A 14,225-nucleotide genomic window follows, 5' to 3' on the forward strand; every position below is an offset into this window, starting at 1 on the left:
CTGATACGTTAGTTTAGAGTTGGACGAGCCGCCCCCGCCGCCACTTACAGCCAATGAAGTCTTGGCTCATGTGCAAGTTAACGTCGGTTTGGGTATATGGATTCACAATTCCGACTCTGCCCCATTTGTTTCCGTCACTGCCATTGGACTGCCATTCTGTTGCCTCCTCTGTTGCCGAAGCCGTGCGTTTCCCACCGGTCGTCTTCGCGACGACGCCCCGTTTCGATTCATGTTCAAGTCTCCCTCCTCGTCATCCGTGTCTGGGTGTTCCTCGATGTACCTCTTTGCCTCGTCGAGCTCGGTCACGTTTTCAGGCTTGTCACGCAGCCATTGCATCCGGGGGCCTGACCGTGCAACCTCGGATACGCGAAAACCGTAGATCCTCGGCTCGTATATCTTGCCGCGGCCAAGGCCCGGCGCAATATTACGCGCGTGGAAGCCGTTGACCACAACACCGCTGGCATCCTCACCCTGCAGCCGCATGCTGCTCAACGAGTGTGAGCCGCCCGACAGCGCATCGGCTCCGTGTTTGGTGAGGTCGAACTCGGGGAAAGTCATGAGGAAGAGCGCGCCAAACGTCCTTCCGAAAAATGCACCATCCACAGTCTGGAATCGACTGTTAGGTGGGACATATACGTCCAGACAGCTGGGACAAAAGAGTTTGACCGTCCCGGCTCCTGGTATGTCCGAGAGCCCAACAGGTAGGGTCCTGGCTAGGTTGCAGTTGGTCCGCGGACACGATCCAAAATGACCGAGCTCGTATTTTTCTGACATTTGCTGGATGCCGGCGCGCGAGCATATGAATCGTTGATGGATTAGGCCGTACAATAACTCGGCCGACGACTCGATCATGGAGAGATCGCTCGCTATGCGACTGTGGTTGCGGCGCTCCCCGTGCCTCGCTGCTGCGCCTACTCCATCGCCGGACTCGTCAATCTCGTCCTCTTCTTCCTCGTCCTCCTCATCCTCGTCGTCTTCGGGCTCGACATCCAAGATCATCTACATCGGCGCAACATCAGGGAAGGGTTAGTCTCCGATATCCCTTTAATATCTGGGGATGCTAAATTTTGTCCTCTGTTGAGAGCAAGCGGGAAATAAAAGTACCTCCAGTGCCTCCTTGTACATCGGAACCTGTGTTTGCAACCCAGTGAGGTTGAAATCATCCTCAATGAATTCCTCCGACACCTCTGCAAAGTACTCATGGCCGATAAGACTGCAAAATGAGGAAATCCATGACTCTGGCGTTCCCGACGAAGTCGACATTGCGACCGAGAAGAACGCGCTTGGCAGGCAGCGGGACCTGTATGACTGTGAATTGTCAAAGCCGCTTGTTTTCGTTGGTTCTTAAGGGGTTGGTTCGATGGGATGTTGCAGTCGAGCAGGGTGAGCCAGACGCGCGCTTCTCGGGAATCCTCAGCGGGGTAAAGTCGCAGGCATAATCGGTCAGGTCGACGGTTATCTGGGCAGATTGGCGTGGACGGCCCCGATGCGTGAGGCGGTCAACAGCAAAAAATAGAAAAATAAAAAGGCTTGTGTGATATGTCTGGCAAGATAATTGTGGTCTTGCAAATGATACAAAGCTTGATTGCCAAACGCAATAGGTTCGTCGCACACCGAGTAAAAAAAAAGATTTATGACAAGATTGATGTTTTTCTGCGCGCGCGGGTGGTGTATTGTGCACTTGTCAAGGCCGCCTAATTGATTCCCCCCGTGGGGCTGGGATTCGTCTGTAGCGCGGGCGTAGGCGGCCACCAAAGATGGAGAATCAATCGGGCTTACTGGGCGGTCAGGTCAGGTTTGCGGAAGTCATCAGATGGTCCGTGCCTCGAGGTCGGTTGGTCGCACACGGGTTATGGTACGAGATGTGTGTAGTCACATGATGTGGTCCCATTTTCGCGTCCCAAATCTCAAATGCCAACGCGTAGTCATGGCAGGGCTTCCGTTGACAAACTTCACTTCAACATATATTTCATGTTGGTTCATGCGTAGGATGAAAGGTTGGGCGTCTTGATTTTCATCATGAAACCTGTTCCATGGCGTTATTTGATTCAAGGCTCTGCTCTTGACATAAACGAAATCTCACTCAGTCACTTCCAACAAAACTTCTTCCAACCGGGACTGCCCGTTGTCCTTAGAAATCCCCTACCTACCTCCCTTGCTGGCAATGCTCGCAGTCTTGCGCCTTACTATGAAGCTCTTAGACCAACCGACGGCTTATCTAAGCATTCTGGACTGAGGCTATGGAAACAAAGTAATATCCTTACCAAAGGCGAAGATGAATATTCTTGCCATCAACCGCTTTGGCAATGTTGGGACACCGCCTTTGGTGGAAACCACCATACATCATGTCCATTTGAGATTGGCGTCTCACCGCGACAGCAGCCCGGTCTGACACACTTTCTTTTGTGGCTACGTGCAAGGCTGCCAGATATTCCTCGAGATGACATTGTTGATCATCAACTTGGCGAACAAGACATGCAGTTGGAAAGCCTACTCTCTACTGAACTCCGCAGCTGTACCCCTGGCTCATCAATGATCCGCTTCGAAGGTCCAATAAGTCTCTTTAAGCTTGCAGTAATGTACAACCACGCCTCGTTGAGTTCTGGTGGTCAACCACTCGCCAACTTCTACGTTGCGCAATTGCCAATCGCAGATTTACCTCCGAATCTTCAAGCAGCATTAGCTCCACCTCATGTCGTCCTGAATGCCGGCAAGGGGGACGTTTACGGGGGCAGCCTGGTAAGTAACCGAGGGTCCTAGTTCAGCTGCCCAATGGAGAGGGTGAAACTAATCACGGATGGTAGTGGATGGGCTTGACACCGACCAAAACATCCTGGCATCGAGATCCCAATCCCAACATTCTTTCCCAATCTGTGGGCAGTAAACTTGTCAGGATGATGCCACCAAGATCGGGTGAGCGCGTTTTCCATGATGTACACAGTCGACTGGGAACTAGAAACTTCAACTCTCGATTCCGTGGCATGGAATTGTTGGATGGCCCAGAAGCTACTGCCCTAGATGATGCGGTTTGGGGCCCTGATGCGGATCAGATGCCGGAGATGGTCGAAGCCACACTAAATCCAGACGAAAGCCTCTTTATCCCAAAGGGTTGGTGGCATAGCGTCAAGAGCCTCAATCCCGGAACAGCATTTAACGGTTTACTTAACGTATCCGTCAACTACTGGTTCCGCTAACACGGATGGATGGCATAACACTGGTGCAGCGTTTAGCTATTTCAATAGCAAAAAAAGGCTTTGGGGTATTGTATCTCAATTTGATTATCTCAAGTACAAAAAGACAGTAGACATAAGATCAAAAGGCCATCTGAGATTAACACGGCAAGACGGAATCCTCGGCAGATGTACCACAAGAACAATCCTTGCTCCAACGGGGCAGTACTTCGCGTGCAGAAATGCAATATGTTAATCATTAAACACTCCCAGAAATTCATTTAATCATTGGCCAACTTGGCCGAAACCATGCTCTATCGCATGCGCGCATCTTCATTAGAATCTTCCTATCCTCAAACTTTGGGGTCGGGCTCAACTGGGTTCGTCTTGGGCTTCTCGGTGGTCGTGGCACCACCACTGGCAGGCACTGTTCCAGGAACGGCGGCGGGCGAATCCGAAGCACCATCTTTGGGCTTCTCAGTGCCAGCAGCACTGGTACCTAGGATCTTCTCAAGGCCAGCAGCCCTGGCCGCGCTACCACCGGCATCCTGCTTCTTGAGTTCAGCAAGCCGGACAGCCTCGGCGTGGATGTCCTGAACCTGTTTTGAGGATTGAGTGTAGAAGTCAACGATCTTCTTGCCGGTCGGGGTGCTGGCAGCCTTCTCAAAGTACGAGTTGATGCCAGTAAGCAGGGATGTGGCTCGGGTGGTGATGCCATAGCTTTGGTCTGCTGTCTTGGCACGGTCGGTGGCGTGGTACTTCTGGTCGAGGTTTTGAAGAGTACCGACGAAACGCGACGAGACTCCGTGGTGCTGGTCCAAATCGATGGCCTTCTGGATGGCCGCGTCGCCGACTACGTAACCGTGAGCGAGGTACTCGGCCAGAATGCGTGCTCGTGGCTTATCCTCTTGAGTGATCTCGTCCGAGTCACGGTCTGCGTTGGTCTTTTCGGGGTGTGCACCATCGCCGACAGGCGAGTCGCTGGTGACCGAAATGTGAGAGGGGCCAAGCTGGGTGTTGTTGAGTAGCAGTGCTGTCTTGGCAGCTGTCTCCTTCTCGAAGATGACGGTAGCGCTCTTGGTCTCGCCCTCGGTGTTGACCTGGAGGTCCGTGATCTTGCCGCTGTCATCGAAATAACCAGTCAGCATGTCGTCGTCCAAATGAATACTTTTGGCTGTGTACTGACTCGACTCATGTCAAGATGGGACGGAACTTTAGCAAGCTTACCAGAAGGCAAAGAAGTCTCGAATCTCCTTATCGTCGGTCTTGGCCGAGATGTTTTTGACCGTCACGGTGTTGCTCATTTTGAACGATGTATCAAGTTGCAATGATTGATTGCGGCACGACTTTTTGTCTTGTGTTTGTGGTTATTTGCTCAGAAGTTTTGTGATTGTGGTGGAAGGTATTTCAAGGTGAGATACTAAGGATACTAAGATAAGGGGATGTAAGGAAGCAGAGGTAAGGTATTTAACAGGCGTGCAGCGTTCGCGTGCCTGCCAACGATGGTCAAGAAGCACGATGGTACGGTGGGATGATGGCTTAGCAGGGGGCCGCAGGGAGGGGCAACATAGTAACGTCATCGTTCGACCACGAGTTGGTCCCTTTGAATGTTACTGCCTGCTGATTGGGTGGCGAACTCCAACAACCGAAAGGCTCTGGTCCATTCTAGTCCAGAATTTAGAGGACGGTAAAGGAAAGAAAGAAACGGCGGCAATTGTTTTGTACATGCAAGTAGGTACGCTTGGTACGGTAGTAACTTTCTATCAATCATTTGGTGCTCCGTGAGGTACCTACTTTGTCTACCTGAGGTGAGCTACAGTTCCTACGGAAGTGTTGAACACATCTTGCCGCCCCACCTCTCGTTCTGGTCGCTTAATGACGATGATCTACTTCCCAAGTATTTGCATGGGCATTTATTTGCATGTGACAGTCACTTCATGGACGAGAAGGCTTGAGTGCACTTTTGTGAATAGGAACAAATAAACAATTACGATCATGATCATTCGTGACATTCGATTAAATTGAGCTTCCAACTCTGACTTGCGCGGTGCCAACTCCACCAAGGAAAACAATGTATGTGCTTCCTAGACCCAGCGCATTGAATCCAGTTCTTCCTTCTCAAGGATTCGGCTTTGTGAACTTGTCTTTGACTGCGTCGTCCATAGTTCCCTTTGGGTTCGAGGAGAGATTCTGTATTGAGAACCCGTCAGTGTTCTGGCCTGCTCGAGAAGTACATATTGCGACAAAGTTTATCGTACCTCCAATTGGTCCTTGTTAGACTTGTCCTTGTCCTGAGGAGTATCTTGGAGACCTTGACCCGAGCCGGGGGTGTCTTTGAGCTGAGGACCAGTCTGGCTCTCGGGAGGAGGTGATTGGCGACCTTCTTGAGACGACATCTTGATTGTAGCTTGATAAGGTAAGGTGGTAGGTAGTTTGAAGGAGTTAATACTGAATGCAGTTTGGATGATTGTTTTTTGGAGAATGAAGAAGAATTTCGAAGGTAGCAGCCGCTTGGAACCAACTAACCTGGTAGGATCTGACCAGAATTAAATACAAACAGCATCATCTTCCAGCTCCAATTGTTTTCAAAGATTCCACCACGCCATGTTGCATGCAGATGATGATCAATTACATCACCACTACACAACTCATTGGCAACGGCAGGTCGGTAAGATAGTGGCCGGGAGTTGTGTAAGAACAGCCCCACTAGACCTACTTTATGGAGTACAGACGAAGTACTGCGGGCTGCCAAGCTGCCCAAGATTGCCAAGGTACCGACTGCCACAAGTGCAGGAGGTGAGCGATGCAAATAGCGCTGACATTTACGTACCTACCTTAAGATACGGAGTATCCGTCCTTTGCAGTTTGAACCTTCCCAAGAAGCGTAATGCCTTAGCAAACAGAAGCAAATAAGTGGACGCAATGCGATACTGCGCCTGCCTTGCCGCGTAAACTAACGAAAGCCACAAAGACCACTTCTCCACTGAGGTGCTATGATGAGGTGTGGATCACGTCGCCTATCTGGTCAAGATCGATTGATTCGTGGTGACTCTGCACAACAGGACCGGCCATTTAGGTAGGAGAGGTGTTTATGCTAGAAAGCTTGGGCAAATAAATACATCCAATGCTTGATGTTGAGGGTCCTTCCAATGGTAGAACTATTTTCGTTACGCTGTCTCCGGCTGATAGAGTGGATGCAGGGGCGCAGAGCCGACGAGCGGGGCCCACAGTCCCCGCTGGATTGGCTCGGTTCACAATTCACGCCCAGGAACACCCTCCCTTTGACACAGCCATGGGCGAATCAGACAAGCCCATGCCGAGACTTGTTTACGGTTCGCATGAAATGGTTATTCAACCCAGGACAAGTGCGCCAAAGAGTCACGCAAGCTCCAGGAAGTAGTGTTTGTTTTTGTCTTCGTTTGTTGCCGTGTTGATGCTGCAGCAGCGGATCACAAGCATTTCCCCTCTGTGTTTGTACTGCAGCGTGCAGATAAAAGGCAGCATACCCGCACTTCGTGCCTATTTAATTCATCTTGACTAGCGGCGCTTTCGCGATCGACAACAAGCACACCCTCCACTTGTGAGACTACCAACCGTATAAAGCTCGATATGCCAGATCTCAACAGTGTTCCCTCAACCACTCGCGCGATCAACGAACCTCGTCAACCGTCCTCGCAAGCAATGCCTCCTCCGCCGGCGACACGGTCTCCCTCCCTCAATATTCTTCCCTCGAACCAAACAGCCCACACATCTGCTACGACATCGTCCTCCGCCCTTGCCTCACCACAGCTTCCACCAGCTGCAGTCGCGTCCAATTTGAGCTCGGAAAATGCCGGGGCTGGGTCTGGTCCGGGACCGATACGGCACCCTCGTCCACTGACTGCTGCCGAGTTGCACCTACAGCTAGAGAAGGAACAGGAGGCTGTGGTTAGTTGTTCAAACCTCACCGCAAATCATACCCTTGAAGCCTCAAAAAGTGGTAGATGCTGCGTCGCACGCTTGTAGCCAAAGAATGCTAACGCCAAACCGTTCACCAGGTCAATCGTCTCACCCGCGAGCTGTCGATTCTTCGGGCAGCACAGAATGCCTCAGTTGTGTCCAACACGTCGTCAACCTCGGCCAGCGTTAGCGGCGCTGAGGGAACCCCTGCCACAGACTTGATCTCCGGTTCCGGATTCTCGATCCCGTCGACGAGCGGACGTCGGCACCACCGTACATCTTCCAGCCACAGTGCACGCAGCCAGGCCATGATGGGAACTTCGTTTGGGGCCGGTTCGATGGTTGGAGGTGGGCCCTTGCCAGCTCCAGCAGGTCGACCTTCTGCCACGAGTTTGAGCAGACAAAACAGCACCGCTTCTCGACGGAGCCGGGCTAGTTCACCAATACCACCAGTCCATCACTCGAACCCGATTGACATTGCGCCCGGTGGCGGATATTTCCACAGGGGCCAGCCCCCTATGGCATCAAGCTATGAGCTTTCCCCTGGCTTGATGCAGGCTACACATCGGTATGAGGAGGTAGCGTACTACCGATCAGAACTCGAGTCTGCCAAGCGAGAGAATGATATCCTTCGCCGGCGCATACAAGAGCTCGAGCGAGCCGTTAGGGATCGTAGAACCAGTGATGCCGGCCGAACGCGGTCGGCGAGCGTCTCGACAACCGCAAGTGTGGCAGCCAGCACCGGCGGCGGCACGACAGCGACAGGAACGGGTGTCATGGGTGGTGGTGGCGTGGCTGTGGCAGGCCGCAGAGAAGGCGGTGGCCGGGACAGGGTCGTCAGCGTGGCCGGCAGTGTCGGTGTCGGTGTACCAGAAGACGAAGTTCGTGTGGGAGAGAGTGCAGCCAGCGCTGGATTGGGAACTGCACAATCCGGGGCTGCTGTGAAGAGATCCACAACCTGAGGCGCCAAGATCTTACTGGGATGAAGGCGAAAATAAGATGGGGGAATATAACGGGGATATAGTACCTTGCGTGCTATCCGAGTGCATGCGCTCGGTAAAAGTTATGGGTGACGACCAGCAAATGTGACATGTTTCTTTTTTTTTGTTTTTTTTTGTCCAAGATCATTTGTTGCGAAGCAGTTTTGTTCTTGTCCCATTGTTCTGTTTTCAGTTTCCTCTGCTTTTTCTTGCGATGCGGTTCCCGCGGATCTAACGTATTGCCTACGTACCTACCTCCAGCAGACATTGAGACAAGAGATTAGGAGTTTGTAGATTTTGCTTTATGGACCTTATTGTTGATAATATCGACTGTTCGATCAGTTGACCTCAGCGCTGGAAACAAAAGAGTTTGAGTGAATGAAGATGGAATGAAATGATAACAGATAGTCCAATATGATGATAGGCCACAACCCATAGCAATCATATACCTAAAGCAGACAATTTTAGCGGCATGGCAAAACTAGAGTATTTCCTCTCCGGAGGTTTCGGAATTCCGACAACCAGGAGGCTAGTTGTGCCGTATTATTGCCGGGGTTCTTCCATGTGGTTTCAACCGCCAAATTCACGGTTGTCTTTTAGTAATGCCACATTGCCAGAAGCATATGTACCCAAGAAACGAGAGGTATTCGCACTACTTTACTATCAATTACCCATCCTCACCTTTGAGGGCCAGGGCCTTTTGGCCTCGCCAGTTTGGGTATATAACTACCTATTCGTGTATAGTATTTTGTCTCTCAGGGGAAGGATCCAGAAGACTATCGTCTTCAATAACGAAATAGACCCTTACAGGTAAGCTTTGTCAAATCGTTGGCAAAGGTTTGTGAGCGGGGACTATCAAAATACATTCTGCTGCCGGCCAAGATATCTGCGCGACTCAATTTGCAAGCAAAGCTTGAGGAAATAGCATAAAAATAAGGTCAAATGAAAAAAAAAAGTACCAGCAGAAACGCAGCAGAACTATGGAAACACCCTTTTATGCGGACGTTTCTTATACGAAGTGGTACCGAAGTCTTTCAATTTTACATTTATTGCTGTTAGCGAGGGTATTAGGCAGGTTGTTGCGGAACTGCCAGGTGAGGTAACTCCGTCGAAAAAAGAGCTGTGGGGGCTGATTCTGCTCATGCAGATAGACTGACAAACAAGTTTGTCTAACATATGCGGGTTTAGCTCAGTTGGGAGAGCGTCAGACTGAAGTCCACTTCAGCCCTACATCTGAAGGTCATGTGTTCGATCCACATAAACCGCATTTAATTTTGCTTTTTTGCCTACACTATCTACCTACCTGCCACCTCCCCCTTGCAACGGTCCACTTGAGCACTAAAGGATAGACGCCAGGGAGCGGGTGCTGGTGGCATTCTTGGAGCCCATCCATCCTCAAAAAGAGAGACTTTCATCTGGATATCGATGAGACAGCTACATTCTTGAGGCTTTTCCAGGTACTGCATACATTTCACGAGGAGGTCGTCTAAGCTTTGCAATACCGCAGCCGACAAGCCCAAGCATTTTCTGCAGCTTCTCGTTACAGTCTTGGGCGACGTTTTTCTTGACACCTAGTTCAAGATTGACGCCCCGAAACAAAAGCGGCTCATATCCTTCAAGACAGCCTGGGCATTCTTCCAGTACGACACTACCGTGCTAGCAACAATGGGAAACACTGAGCTGTCTTGCAAGGTGGAGTATGCCAGATGCATAATCAAGAGGGATAAGCGGGTGCTGAGCGTTGGATGCAAGGTCATACGCTGGAACGACGAGGCATACGACCATCTTGTGTAGGCTGAGAATTAAAAGATCAGATCTTGTCCTTTGTTGCGAATCACCGAACAGACAACAAGGGTAGATCGCAGGATGTCATCAAGCGGCAAGGGCGAAGGGCTTCTCATCCTCCTATCAAGGCCTTCGACACAGGCAAAACTCTCACAGCTGAGGCCATCGCAGATAAAACCCGGCGGGCCGTTCCTCAACCTCCAGGCAGAAGACCTTGGACTCGACGCGAAGGTTATGGGCCGCAAACTTAAGCCGGCGCTCGAGGTGGCCACGGAATGGGGCGCGGTTGTCTTGGTCGACGAGGCAGACGTGTGTTCATGTCCAAGCGGGACTACAACCACATCCAACTCGACGAGCTCGTGAGCGTATATTCCTCTGCGAGCTTGGGTGTTTCATGGCTTCCAGGTGACCTTGCCGTTTGCGTTGAAAAGTGATGTTGACGCAGCTTATAGTTTATACTATTGGAAGAAAATGAGAGATTAGCAATCCGTATATTTGTGGAGATGAGGGCATCTATATATATATCAACAGAAGTAGGGTCTTGGGCTTTGGAGATCGGGATAATCTGAGGCCGCACTGGCCGGATCATCTTGGCATGCTTAGAAGGTGGGTGTATCCTCAATGGCTCATTCTTCATCACGTTGCTATGAAAGTCGGTGTAATACCCCTCATTCCTCTCTTTTTTTCTTTTATTTTTCATTGTTACTGTGGCCGTAAACCCCCTCCCCCCCCCCCCCCCCCCCCCTTTTTTTTTTTTTTTATAGCTTGGCTTGTATTTGAGATTCCTGCACAACTGTCTTGCTTACATTCAAATTACAGAATGACACATTTACAAGAGTCTAGGCGTCATTCAATGGGATCTCTACCGGGTAATTTACTCGGGGGCTGTTGGTTGTGGGCCCCCTTAGACAGGGGTTCACAAAAGTCTGGATCACCTCATCATGTAAATTTGAAGATTTTCGACTTTAACTGCGTGCATCTCAACAACCACGTTCTTAATATTTATTTGAATTCTGCTATAATATGTATTTTAAGCAATATCTTCTATATTTAAGATCATGTAAGTTTTTGAAATGTTGTGGAAGCAAATATAAGTATAAAAAAACGAAAAACTAACAAAACTACTCACCAAAAGGCCCTACAATGCTGTTGGCATTGTTTATATTGTAAGTGTTTAATGCTATACATGCTATTTATAATTTGCACACTCTTTTTTTAAAAAAAATATCGTATATTAAATATAATACTTTTATACTTTCGATTTTAAATAGATTCAAAAGGCGTAATTGTAATATTGCAGATAATTGAAGTTTACAATGTTATACAAATGGTACATTTTCCCATATGCAATTCAGTGATCCAGACCGAGTACCCTCGCAAGGGGAAAGCATACCAAATTAGGGTCGGCTATACCGCATCGTACCAGACTAGACCTAGGCTAGAGGAAAAAAAGAAAGCAGCGGCAAGATTGTTCCCCGATAATCGTGGGGGATATCTTACACGGCTTACTATGTACATGGCGCAATATTATGCGCCTAGGCATGGCAGGCCGGGTATAAAACTTGATAATCTCGCATGCACCATGGCCGGTCGATTTGTAGTAAACAACCAGAGCTGGGGATTCTGCACACCCAAAGTTGTACAACGGCGAAAAGAAGAATGGCTACTCGCGCTTTCTTGGCGGCCGTCTGCCTTGCACTATTCACCGTCTCCGACGCGCAAGAAGCTCATGGTTGCGGCGCGACGCTCCCCCTAACTGTCGACCTTGGTTATGCTCTGTATCGAGGTGTGGAGGATACGTCCAATGGACTGAAGGTCTGGAAAGGGTAAGTATATCATACAGCTCATAAAAGCGCAGAAGCCTCTCAAATGTCCTGGAACAATCTAAAGGAGGCATTTAAAACTAGTTCTGGTCTAATTACCAGTTTCACACAGTATCCAATTCGCAGCCCCTCCCACAGGAAAGCTGAGATGGCAGGCACCGCGCGTGCCAGAGACCAACAGGACTGCCGTCCGGTCCGCCGCGGAATTTGGACCCGTCTGCCCCATGCAGTTCCCAGCTCCTTCGCCGCCATATTTTGCTCTAGGCAACGAGGACTGCTTGTACCTGAACGTATACGCGCCGAGCAAGACGGCAGGTGCGGCTAACGGAAAGACTAGAGGGCCTGCTGCCGAAACCGCTGCCCTGCCCGTCTATGTCTTTATCCACGGCGGCGGCTACGGCCTTGGAGATGGCAGGATGCCAATGGAGGCCTTGATGGCTGCCAATGGGAACAGTTTTATTGCTGTGACGATACAGTACAGAGTGAGACCCTGCCCCTTTTCTTTTGTTTTCTTCTTTTTCTAGTTCTCTCAAACGAGTGCTCTCTCTCTCTCTGACTTGAAGGAAAATTGGTATACGACAGATTGGTGCTTTTGGCTTTGCAGCATCTCCAGAGATCAAGGCCAAGGGCGTCCTCAACGCAGGACTTTTGGACCAGGAGTTTGCGCTGAAGTGGGTGCAGCGCCACATACAAAAGTTTGGCGGCGACCCGAGGCGCGTCACCATCGGTGGTCAGTCTGCGGGCGGCGGGAGCGTCATGCTTCTGGCCGTTGCGCGGGACGGGGCGCTGCGCGAGCAACTTTTCACCAATGTGAGTTGTTTTTTACCTCCTCTTGTTGGGAGATATCCCCTAAAGAGCTGAAAACACTGGCACTTGGTCAAAAACTAAAAACGAAAACAAAACAAAAAAAGCTCATTCCGGTGTCGCCATACCTCCCTACGCAGCCTCGCTTCGATGATAAAGTCATTGTTGAGCGCTACAAAGCCTTTGCCAAGTTAGCGGGGTGCCCGGTTCATGGCCCTGCGTCATTTGACTGCCTGGTGGCAGCGGATACGTTGACTCTGCAGTATGCGAGCTCGAACCTGACCGTGGGCAGCTTGGTTCCCTACCTAAACTGGTAAGCTGTTAGCTTTTGTTTGGACAAAAGATTCTTTAATCAACACTTTGTCAACAATGCTTTTGTTCATATCTTCAAAACAGGGCCAACATCCCTGTAACTGATGGAGAATACCTCACCGCACCTGCAAGCCAGCTTCTGTTAAGAAAGAAGCTCAACGGCAGAAGGCTACTCGCTGGGGTGAGGATTTTCCTACCCAAGGTCACAATTGCTACCCACGACTGGAGCTAACTGCCCCCAACCTAGAACAACGCCAACGAGGGATACCTTTTCGTACCGAGAGACATCAACACAGAAGATCGCCTCCGCGCGTACATTAAGCGTTACTTTGTGAACCTCTCTGAAAAGCAGGTGACCGCCGTGCTCGAAGCGTACCCCAGCGTCTCGGGCCCAGACGACCCAAACAGCCCTCGGTTCGAAACCGACGGCTTTGGTCCCGCCACGGCTGTCAACGTCAGCCAGGCAGGCACTGGACATCAGCAGCGCGCCTATGTTTGTTCCCCCCTTTTTTTCTTTTTTTTTTTTAGAAAAAAAAATAGAAAATCACATATTTTCCATCTCCAGGCTATGATGCGCGGAAGACCAACAAACGAAAGCTAATTCATGACAACAACGCCCAAACACAGAACATATACGCCGAGGCTACATTTGTGTGCCCTGCCTACTGGCTTGCTGATGCATTCAGCTCCGGCTCCGGGCGTGAGAGCTACAGGTACCAATTCTCGACTCCCTGTGCGACCCATGGTCGAGACAATGCGGCAGTCTACGGACCAGACCACCCTAGCCACAGTCCCGAATTCAGGCTTGCTTTCCGCCGTGAGTTTGCCTGCTTCACACCTCAACGAGAAGAAGAAGCCAGTTCAGAATCTACATAAATTGTACCGAAAGCTGACTCCAACCATATCATTGCCCTTATAAAAGGCATATTTGGAAACTTCATCCTTAAAGGAAACCCATCCATCGCCACCAGCGTAGCCAGCGGCGCATCTTCGTCGAACCCAGATGCGTTCAATAACGCCATCAAATGGCCACGGTGGAACGTCGGGTACCAGCCTATGCTCAACCTGAACCAGACGGGCGGAGTGCCGTACTCGGCCGAGGTCTACGGCGCCACCGTGACCGAGTTTACCGGACCGACCTTGCGGAACGCCTTCAAACTCGTCGACGCTTATTCCTGGGAGGGCGGAAGGGGCAAGAGGTGCAAATTTTGGCAGACACTCAACCCTGTGATTCCCCAATAGCCGCTGCCGGGGGGTCGTGCTATAGCTGGTATTGGTGATGATTATGGACAATTTAGAGGGGACGCCGTGATGTCTTTCTAGACTTCAATTTTGCAGCGTTGTAATGTTTTCTTCCTTTCCCCTTTCCTTTGCAGATATGAATTCATAAATACATATCGTTAGACCTGCAT

General features: G+C 50.3%; 7 protein-coding genes and 1 non-coding gene across 8 annotated transcripts; 5 read left to right on the plus strand and 3 right to left on the minus strand.

The window, feature by feature from the left end:
- Positions 1-102: 102 nt before the first annotated feature.
- On the minus strand, positions 103-1,263 carry MGG_00446 (casein kinase II subunit beta-1; the record flags this gene model as incomplete). Its single annotated transcript, XM_003718574.1, has 2 exons — positions 103-999; positions 1,105-1,263. The coding sequence occupies 2 exons, from the start codon at positions 1,261-1,263 to the stop codon at positions 103-105; spliced, it is 1,056 nt and encodes a 351-aa protein (XP_003718622.1).
- Positions 1,264-1,949: 686 nt separating this feature from the next.
- On the plus strand, positions 1,950-4,179 carry MGG_00445 (uncharacterized protein). The gene is made up of 2 exons (XM_003718575.1): positions 1,950-2,739; positions 2,805-4,179. The coding sequence occupies exons 1-2, from the start codon at positions 2,020-2,022 to the stop codon at positions 3,192-3,194; spliced, it is 1,110 nt and encodes a 369-aa protein (XP_003718623.1). The 5' UTR covers positions 1,950-2,019; the 3' UTR covers positions 3,195-4,179.
- MGG_00444 (uncharacterized protein) lies at positions 3,234-4,686 on the minus strand. The gene is made up of 2 exons (XM_003718576.1): positions 4,398-4,686; positions 3,234-4,292 (listed from the first exon to the last, which is right to left on the minus strand). The coding sequence occupies exons 1-2, from the start codon at positions 4,472-4,474 to the stop codon at positions 3,524-3,526; spliced, it is 846 nt and encodes a 281-aa protein (XP_003718624.1). The 5' UTR covers positions 4,475-4,686; the 3' UTR covers positions 3,234-3,523.
- A 393-nt stretch (positions 4,687-5,079) lies between these two features.
- On the minus strand, positions 5,080-5,781 carry MGG_00443 (uncharacterized protein). Its single transcript, XM_003718577.1, has 2 exons — positions 5,429-5,781; positions 5,080-5,360 (listed from the first exon to the last, which is right to left on the minus strand). The coding sequence occupies exons 1-2, from the start codon at positions 5,564-5,566 to the stop codon at positions 5,289-5,291; spliced, it is 210 nt and encodes a 69-aa protein (XP_003718625.1). The 5' UTR covers positions 5,567-5,781; the 3' UTR covers positions 5,080-5,288.
- Positions 5,782-6,466: 685 nt separating this feature from the next.
- On the plus strand, positions 6,467-8,576 carry MGG_14681 (uncharacterized protein). The gene is made up of 2 exons (XM_003718578.1): positions 6,467-7,097; positions 7,208-8,576. The coding sequence occupies exons 1-2, from the start codon at positions 6,780-6,782 to the stop codon at positions 8,069-8,071; spliced, it is 1,182 nt and encodes a 393-aa protein (XP_003718626.1). The 5' UTR covers positions 6,467-6,779; the 3' UTR covers positions 8,072-8,576.
- Positions 8,577-9,267: 691 nt separating this feature from the next.
- MGG_20240 lies at positions 9,268-9,356 on the plus strand. Its single transcript has one exon. It is a non-coding gene; the product is annotated as a tRNA-Phe (tRNA).
- A 398-nt stretch (positions 9,357-9,754) lies between these two features.
- On the plus strand, positions 9,755-11,160 carry MGG_00441 (uncharacterized protein; the record flags this gene model as incomplete). The annotated part of the gene is made up of 7 exons (XM_003718579.1): positions 9,755-9,879; positions 9,943-10,233; positions 10,406-10,480; positions 10,694-10,743; positions 10,910-10,934; positions 11,010-11,040; positions 11,146-11,160. The coding sequence occupies 7 exons, from the start codon at positions 9,755-9,757 to the stop codon at positions 11,158-11,160; spliced, it is 612 nt and encodes a 203-aa protein (XP_003718627.1).
- A 373-nt stretch (positions 11,161-11,533) lies between these two features.
- MGG_00440 (inactive carboxylesterase 4) lies at positions 11,534-14,055 on the plus strand (the record flags this gene model as incomplete). Its single annotated transcript, XM_003718580.1, has 8 exons — positions 11,534-11,700; positions 11,810-12,179; positions 12,280-12,507; positions 12,609-12,814; positions 12,898-12,994; positions 13,061-13,306; positions 13,441-13,630; positions 13,736-14,055. The coding sequence occupies 8 exons, from the start codon at positions 11,534-11,536 to the stop codon at positions 14,053-14,055; spliced, it is 1,824 nt and encodes a 607-aa protein (XP_003718628.1).
- Between the last annotated feature and the right edge of the window lie 170 nt (positions 14,056-14,225).

This window comes from Pyricularia oryzae, chromosome 5 (genome assembly GCF_000002495.2).
Source record: "Pyricularia oryzae 70-15 chromosome 5, whole genome shotgun sequence".
NCBI lineage: Eukaryota > Fungi > Ascomycota > Sordariomycetes > Magnaporthales > Pyriculariaceae > Pyricularia > Pyricularia oryzae.

Bases quoted from the DNA above. Each gene is read 5' to 3' on its own strand.
- MGG_00445 (XM_003718575.1), top strand. From the start codon at position 2,020: ATGAAACCTGTTCCATGGCGTTATTTGATTCAAGGCTCTGCTCTTGAC. The intron at 2,740-2,804 runs GTAAGTAACCGA...CACGGATGGTAG, and splicing joins ACGTTTACGGGGGCAGCCTG to TGGATGGGCTTGACACCGAC.
- MGG_00444 (XM_003718576.1), bottom strand. From the start codon at position 4,474: ATGAGCAACACCGTGACGGTCAAAAACATCTCGGCCAAGACCGACGAT. The intron at 4,293-4,397 runs GTAAGCTTGCTA...TTTCGATGACAG, and splicing joins CGAGACTTCTTTGCCTTCTG to CGGCAAGATCACGGACCTCC.
- MGG_00443 (XM_003718577.1), bottom strand. From the start codon at position 5,566: ATGTCGTCTCAAGAAGGTCGCCAATCACCTCCTCCCGAGAGCCAGACT. The intron at 5,361-5,428 runs GTACGATAAACT...TTCTCAATACAG, and splicing joins CTAACAAGGACCAATTGGAG to AATCTCTCCTCGAACCCAAA.
- MGG_14681 (XM_003718578.1), top strand. From the start codon at position 6,780: ATGCCAGATCTCAACAGTGTTCCCTCAACCACTCGCGCGATCAACGAA. The intron at 7,098-7,207 runs GTTAGTTGTTCA...ACCGTTCACCAG, and splicing joins AGAAGGAACAGGAGGCTGTG to GTCAATCGTCTCACCCGCGA.